The sequence below is a fragment of the Lactuca virosa genome, chromosome 2 (genome assembly GCF_052849685.1).
Source record: "Lactuca virosa cultivar CGN04683 chromosome 2, Lactuca_virosa_CGN04683_v6, whole genome shotgun sequence".
In the NCBI taxonomy this organism is placed as follows: Eukaryota; Viridiplantae; Streptophyta; class Magnoliopsida; order Asterales; family Asteraceae; genus Lactuca; species Lactuca virosa.
In genome coordinates this window covers 157,537,342-157,544,854 of record NC_136427.1, presented here as the reverse complement: position 1 = coordinate 157,544,854, position 7,513 = coordinate 157,537,342, and the positions used below count along the sequence as shown (strand labels likewise).

The 7,513-nt window shown below is 39.5% G+C and overlaps 1 protein-coding gene across 1 annotated transcript; it reads right to left on the bottom strand.

Moving 5' to 3' along the window:
* Window positions 1–419: 419 nt before the first annotated feature.
* On the bottom strand, window positions 420–3,972 carry LOC145157916 (uncharacterized). The gene is made up of 5 exons (XM_079076890.1): window positions 3,415–3,972; window positions 3,099–3,321; window positions 2,884–3,008; window positions 1,428–1,494; window positions 420–493 (listed from the first exon to the last, which is right to left on the bottom strand). Exons 1-5 carry the CDS (start codon window positions 3,970–3,972, stop codon window positions 420–422), a joined length of 1,047 nt encoding a protein of 348 aa, XP_078933016.1.
* Between the last annotated feature and the right edge of the window lie 3,541 nt (window positions 3,973–7,513).

Genomic DNA, 7,513 nt, shown 5'->3' with positions numbered 1-7,513 from the left:
GAAGGGTGTTAGGTCAATGATAAGGTTTTGTTGAGGTTTAATGGTGAGAAGGTTGGAGTGAGCAGATGTATCATGAACAGAAGAGGAGTCTGCCATTGTTGAAGCTTTGAGAGGAAGAAGGTGAACAGTGAGAGAAATCGTTCTTTTCGTTTGAGAGAGTTTGTAAGTGATAAAAGGGTAAAGTGGAGCGTGCCTGATCCTTTTATACATACTAGTAGGAGAGAGAAAAATACGGCTGATATCTTGGATTAATTTGAAACCGTGCCTGATGTGACGGAGTGAATAGTTGTCATACCCGATGATGACGCAGGAAAGACAAAGGACGTTTCCTTTTTACACAGCATTCCATAAAAAGCGCTTTTTCAAATCGTCAAAACGATTGGATAACTGCTGAATCAACTTTAACTTTATCCCAAGCGTCATCCCCATATTTCACATGAATCACCATTGTCTTTTAACGTTATCGAACATTTGAATACTTGTAGAAACGAAGCTGTAACAAGTAGGTCAGCATTAATAGAACCAGATTTTGGAAAATCAAGGATTTTCGTGCATACAGTGTAAAAGATAAAGAAATAAAGCAAAGTTTTTGTGGGTAGATGTGATGTCTTGTTGAGACATAAAGCAATCGATTCTGGGCACGAATCGCTTCCTTCAAAGTCAAGAGAGACTTTCAAGTGCTTGTGTGGTATCCCTTTAAATAACGATCAAGTACTTGTTAAGAAGTATTGAAAGGCATCTTTTTAATTAAAGCTTATAAAGGGTGGCTTTCGCTTCAATTCATGATATCGATACTTGAAATAAGACCGAAACTGAACGAAGTACTTGTGAGATCAATGAGATCTGTTGAACAAGTAGGTAGGGAAGATATTTATTGACTGGTGGATTAGAGAGAAATCTCAAAAAAAAACTTAACTGGATCCTTGGGGAAGAAAAATCTTGGTGATAGACATTTTCAGAAGGATCACTCAAAATAAAAGGAGATTTCATATAAGAACTGCAACATAATGATGTTTACCATCAATTCATTAATGGTGTTGAACTGTGGGTTTCACTTAGTACGTAGTGATACGAGACTAAGATCATTAATACAGATTTTTGTACAACCATAAACCTCAGTGGTAAATGCTGAGAGTCTCAAGGGTTACTTTGGTGAGATGAAGTGTAATGAAGAAAAATGATATAGGTCGTATAAGAAGTGAATGTACCTCTGCTGTAAAAGAAGGACCAACCAGAAAACTCTAAGCTCAATATGAGTAGAGTAAGGTAGCTCATGATTAGAGTGAATATAACAGCCTAGTTTGGGAAAACATGATTTGTATGCATCATGTTATTAAGGATTCACTCAAAATCGATAGAGGCTTTAGTCAACATGCAGCAGCATGCATCTAGGGACACGTAAGAAGTTTAGAGAAAAGAGATTATACCTTCTGAAGCTTCATCATCGAGAGTAACACTTATACAAAAGGGAGCATTAGATAAAAAAATATTTTTCTGTTTTGTGAAAACTTTTAAAATTAAACAAAAAAAATATTTTTGGATTTTATGAAAATAAAATATAAAAAGAAGTATTTAAAAGAGTGTACAAAAGAATACAATCAAAATGCCTTGATAAGAAAAAGAAGCGAACGAGTTAGAAGGACCGAACCCGAAATAGACCGAACGCTCGGTTCATTTCGGTTCTTGGTCAAGCTTCACCAGAAATAGACCGAACCCGAAATAGACCGAACGTTCGGTTCATTTCAGTTCGCTCTATTTCGCTTCTTACCTTTATTGAAGCGAAGGCGATTTTGGTACAGATTCTGCTTCCATCATTCCTAGGCCCTGCAAAATCTTGTTGAAACTTGCTTCAGGTAAAGCCTTAGTGAATATATCTGCCAGTTGATCAGTTGTCCTTACAAAGTGAATTTCCATGTTGCCATCTTCCACGTGATCTTTGATGAAGTGATATCTCAGAGCTATGTGTTTAGTCTTCGAGTGTTGCACCGGATTGTGACAAATCCTAATTGCACTTTCAGAGTCGCAATATAGTGGGATTTTCTTGATGTTCAGCCCGTAATCTCTAAGCTGACTTTGTATCCATACAACTTGTGATGTGCATGATGCAGCAGCGATGTATTCAACTTCTGCAGTGGATAGAGAAACACAGGTTTGTTTCTTTGATTGCCAGCTAACCAATTTACCATCGAGAAATTGACATCCTCCAGTGGTGCTCTTACGATCCAATCCACAGCCACCTAAGTCAGCATTTGAGAACGCTTGGACAAAGAATCCTGAGTTGGCTGGATACCACAGACCGAGAGAGGAGGTTCGCTTCAGATAGCGAAAGATGTTTTTCACAGCTTGCATATGAGGTTCGTGTGGGTTAGCTTGGAATCTGACACAATAGCAGACTCAGAACATGATGTCAGGCATGCTGGCTGTGAGATACATCAGTGACCCAATCATTTGACGATAGAGCGTCATGTCAGCGGCTGGTTTCTCCAACGAAGGTGTAAGCTTTGTCCCAAAAGCCATTGGAACTTTAACTCTGGAGTCTCCCATCATGCCAAACTTAGCAAGCAATGTCTTTGTGTATGCCTCCTGATTGATAAAAATGCCTTCAGGTCCCTGTCTAATATTTAAACCAAGGAAAAAGTTAATTGGACCCATTGAGCTCATCTCAAATTTAGTTTCCATCAACTTCCTGAATTCAGCTGTTAAGCTGGGATTCGTTGAGCTGAAGATGATGTCATCAACATAAATTTAGACTATCATAAGGTGGTAACCCTCTCTCTTACGAAAGAAGGTTGGGTCAACCGAACCTTGTTTAAATTTTGACATCTTTAAAAATCTAGTGAGGGTTTCATACCATGCTCTGGGAGCCTGCTTCAAGCCATATACCGCTTTGTCTAGGATGTAATAGTGATTTGGATGCTTTTCGTTCACGAAACCTGGCGGTTGCTCAACGTACACCGTTTCTTCAAGTTCTCCGTTGAGAAAGGCAAACTTGACGTCCATCTGATAGACTTCAAAGTTTTTGTGTGCAGCATAGGCAAGAAGTATTCGATCTGACTCTAATCTTGTAACTGATGCGAAGATCTCTTCATAGTCAATACCTTCCTCTTGGCAGTAGCCTTTCACAACCAACCGAGCTTTGTTACGAATCACATTCCCCTCCTTATCCATCTTATTTCTGAAAACCCACTTGAGACCAACAATTGAAGCATCTTTTGGAGTTGGAATAAGACGCCACACTTTGTTTCTTTCAAACTCATTTAACTCGTCTTCCATGGCTTGGACCCAGTCATAATGGTCTAGAGCCGAATTGACAGTCTTCGGCTCAACTTTCGAAACAAAGGAATTGAACATGCAGAATTCTACTTGAGAGAATAGTGCAGTTTGTTTCGCTTTGATCTGAGATCGAGTTAAAACCTCTTCTGAAGATTCCCCAATAATTTGACTTTGAGGATGGTCTTTGGTCCATTTAACAAGAAGTGGGTAGTTTGGATCACAAAAGGGATCCAGTTCTGCATTGATCTCTTCCTCCAATTCAAAGAGAGTATCATCATCATTGACATTTGTGTTCTCCCCTTCGAATGATGACACCTGTTCAGTTTCTGGATCAGAATGTTCCCCTACATTTGGACTTTCAGTAGAGCTTGACGTTGAATACTCCCTCTGGAATAAAGAACCGTGATTTTGTTGTAGAGACGGACCCTCCCCCTGGATGGAAGGACGGTCACCAGAAGGTTCGCTTAAGACTGGTGTTTTGGTTGCTTTCGGTTGATCGTCAGCCATCTTCCGTGCAGCATCGTCAATGACTTGCTTAAGACTATAAACTTTGTTATCTTTCGCCTTTGATTCAGAATCGAAAGCCTTTTCAGGTTCATCAAAAAGCAGCATATATTGCTCAAAAAGATTTGAGATAGGAGCAGTAACTTGACTTGTCTTTGGAAAGATTTCCTGCAGTTCATCTTTAGTGGTCTTCATTTTCTTGAAATAGCTATCATCAAAAGTGACATAGTATGTCTCTTCAATCTTCTTAGAGCGCTTGTTCAGAACTCTATAGGCTTTCGAGTGCAAGGAATAGCCCAAAAATATTCCTTCATCAGCTTTGGCATCAAACTTGTTTCGATTCTCTTTGGAGTTGAAGATGAAGCATCTTGAACCGAACACATGAAAGAATTTCACATTTGGCTTGCGATTGTTCAAGATTTCGTAAAGAGTGATGGAGAATCGCTTATTTAGATATGACATGTTCTAAGTGTAACAAGCAGCAGCAATTGCATCAGCCCAGAAGTACAACGGCAATGAAGCGAAGCTTAGCATAGTACGAGCCGCCTCGCACAGAGATCTGTTTCGCCTTTCAACGATTGCATTCTGCTGTGGAGTATAAGGGGCCGAGAAATTATGAGTCGTTCCCTTGTCAGCCAAAAAATCTTCAAAATCCTTGTTCTTGAATTCTAGGCCATTGTCACTCCTGACATTATGAACTACTTTCCTCAGTTGAACTTCTACATGCTTTATGAAGAGCTTGAGCTTAGGAGTAGCCTCTGATTTATGCTTCAAGAAGAACACCCATGTAAAGCGAGAGAAGTCGTCGACGATGACCAGAATATACTTGTTCCCACCAATACTTTCAATTGAAGAAGGACCACATAGTTCGATATGTAACAGCTCCAATGGTTCTATCACCTTTGTGTTGATAATAGCAGGATGACTTTGTCGACTTTGCTTTCCTATTTCACATGCTGCATATTTGTGTTCTTTGTCGAATTTGAGAACTGGAAGACCTCGAACATGATCTCCTAAAACCAGCTTGTTGATTTCCTTGAAATTAAGATGAGACAGTCTTCTATGCCATAACCAGCTTTCGTCTGAGTGAGCCTTCGTTAGTAAGCAGACTGCTGGTTTACCTCGAATTGGATTGAGGTTTAAAGGGTACATTTCCCCCTTTCGCTTCGATTTCAAAAAAATGTTATTGGACTTCTTCTGGACTATCTCTGAGCCTTCATCATCAAACGATACCTTCAATCCAGTCCCAACTACCAGCTGCGACACGCTAATAAGGTTGTGCTGCAATCCTTCAACATATGCGACCTTTCTTATTGAGAAATTGCCATTTGTAATCATTTCGTAGCCTTTGATAGTTCCAAACGAGTTATTGTCGTACTTCACAATACCACCATCCTTGAGAGACCAAAACTCCCTCAATTCTTCCTTCCTTCCTATCATGTGACACGAGCAGCCATTATCAATATGCCATTCTTCGTCAAACTGCTCGTTACGTATAACCTAAAAAATATTAAGCAGATTTAGGAACCCAAAGTTTCTTGGGTCCTTGTGAGCCTTTTACAGGACAGGGAATGGTAAGAGAAATATCAACCAAATAAGTACATTTAATTAAAGTTGTTTCATCTTTTCTTTTTATTGTGAAAACTTTAATTTTGTTTGACTTAGGTTCATTAGACGTAGGTTTTGAGATTTTGACGTTGGCTCTCTTCTGGATGTCTTTCGGGCATTTGTTGTCTTCTGGAAAGATTTTTCCTTTTCCTTTCAAATCTTTCGGAGGATAAGAATGAGAATGGGAAGAATAAGATTTAGAAGAGATCTTGGTTCGTTGATTATTACTCTTCCTAGATTGAGAACTGGAACAGTCTTCCCTTTTGTTCTTCTGATTAACCTTAGGACCGAATCCATTCTTTCGGTTGATATTGTGTTGAGGACCGAAACCGCTCTTTCGGTTGCTGAAGTTCTGAGGACCGAAACCGTTCTTTCGGTTGCTGATGTTCTGAGGACCGAAGCTCTCCTTTCGGTTCCTTGTTTGCTGTGGACCGAAACTGCCCTTTCGGTTCCTTTCGTTCGAGGGACCGAAACTATCCTTTCGGTTCCCTGATTCTTCTTGAGACTTATGTATCCTTTCGTACCTGACATAGTGAGGATTTTGTGATCTCCAAAATTGTTTTATTTATGAGAGATTCTTCTTGTATCTCAGATTTCGTTGATGTTTTCGATCTACCACCTGTTTTGGATTTTTGTGGATGTTAGGCTTTTTCTTTGGAACACGAGCATTGCTTTCGCTCTTTGACGAAGATGTTTCACTGGTAGTGAGCGCTGGTTTGCCCACAGACGTTTTGGTTCCACTAGTGCTTGGCACATCATATTTTGTAGGCTCATTAAGTGGTTCGGGCACGTAACTACCCTTCACTCTCCATGAGGTTTTCTGAGATAGGGCTTTTGTCTCATCAGCATTGTCTATTGGTGCTGACCAAAAGAACTCATCACATCCAGCTGCATTATCTTCTTCCACCATAGCAGTCAGTTCTGCTGTTTGTTGAGGAGTGACGCCTTGAACTGTGTACACCTGATTGGGAGTGGTTTGTACCTTTTGATACACAACGGCTTTTGCCTTGAGAATTTTGGTCTTGTCTGTCGACGAGCGAGCGAACTCAAAAGAATTTTCAGAAATGAGATTTTTGTGAGTTTCAAGTTCGCTTTTGACAAATTCTGAGCAGTCCACCACATCCTCTACATAGATTTCACTCAGATCATCATCCTCATTAAGTTCAGATGCATTTTCAACATCAATTTTATTTTCTGAACTTAATTTGGCATTCAATGAGTCAAATTTCTGTACAGTTTTGGTTCTTAACTTCAATCTATCATTCTCATCTAACAGATTTTTGAGCATATCCTTATGGTCTTTGGACTTTATGTAGGACTCAATTTTGTCAAGACCAATTTTGTATGCAGGTGAGACCTCATCAGAAGATACAACGTTTTCATAGTTGTAAGCTTCGGCATCGACTTCATCCTCCTTTAACTCAAGGAAGGGTAAAATCATGCGACATATCTTCTTTCCTATTTCACAATCGAGATGCAACTGAGTGATATTAAAATAAAGTCTTTTAGCAATCAAACAAAAAACATTTCGCTGTTTTAAAAGTTTAGATTGTGTCGTTTCAAAAAAATTGATTCATCCTTAGATCTAATCAACTCTTTCTCCTTCTGCTCAATCCACATTCTCCTTTCCTCACTCTTCGACGATATCCTACTAATTTGATCAGTCAGGTTAGAGTTTGTGACACGGGTTTGGGTAAGACTGCTACTTATACTAGAAAATTTATATTTTAAGCTATTTAATTCCTTTTCATAGTTAGTAACATGTATTTTCAGAGAAGCAAGAATATTTTGTACCTTCTTGATCAACTCATCACATTCGTTGATCTGTGCACTAACAGGTTTCGCAGCAAAACACCTGTCCTCTCTCTCCTTCTCACCTTCCAGCCCACTGTCAGTAGTATATCCTCTCATTTAAGATACTCCTTCGGTCACCATTAAACACCTTCCTGCAGCAGGTTCTTCTTTCACCAGCATCACCTTGCCATGAGTGGGTTTTCTTACTTCTTCGTCCTCTGAATTCGTGGACCATACTTCCACGCCACCGAATTCATCACGGTCAACTGTATCCTGTACAATCAAAGCATTCATAGTTTTATTGTTAGCAGCTGATTTTCTTTTCTTGATCTCC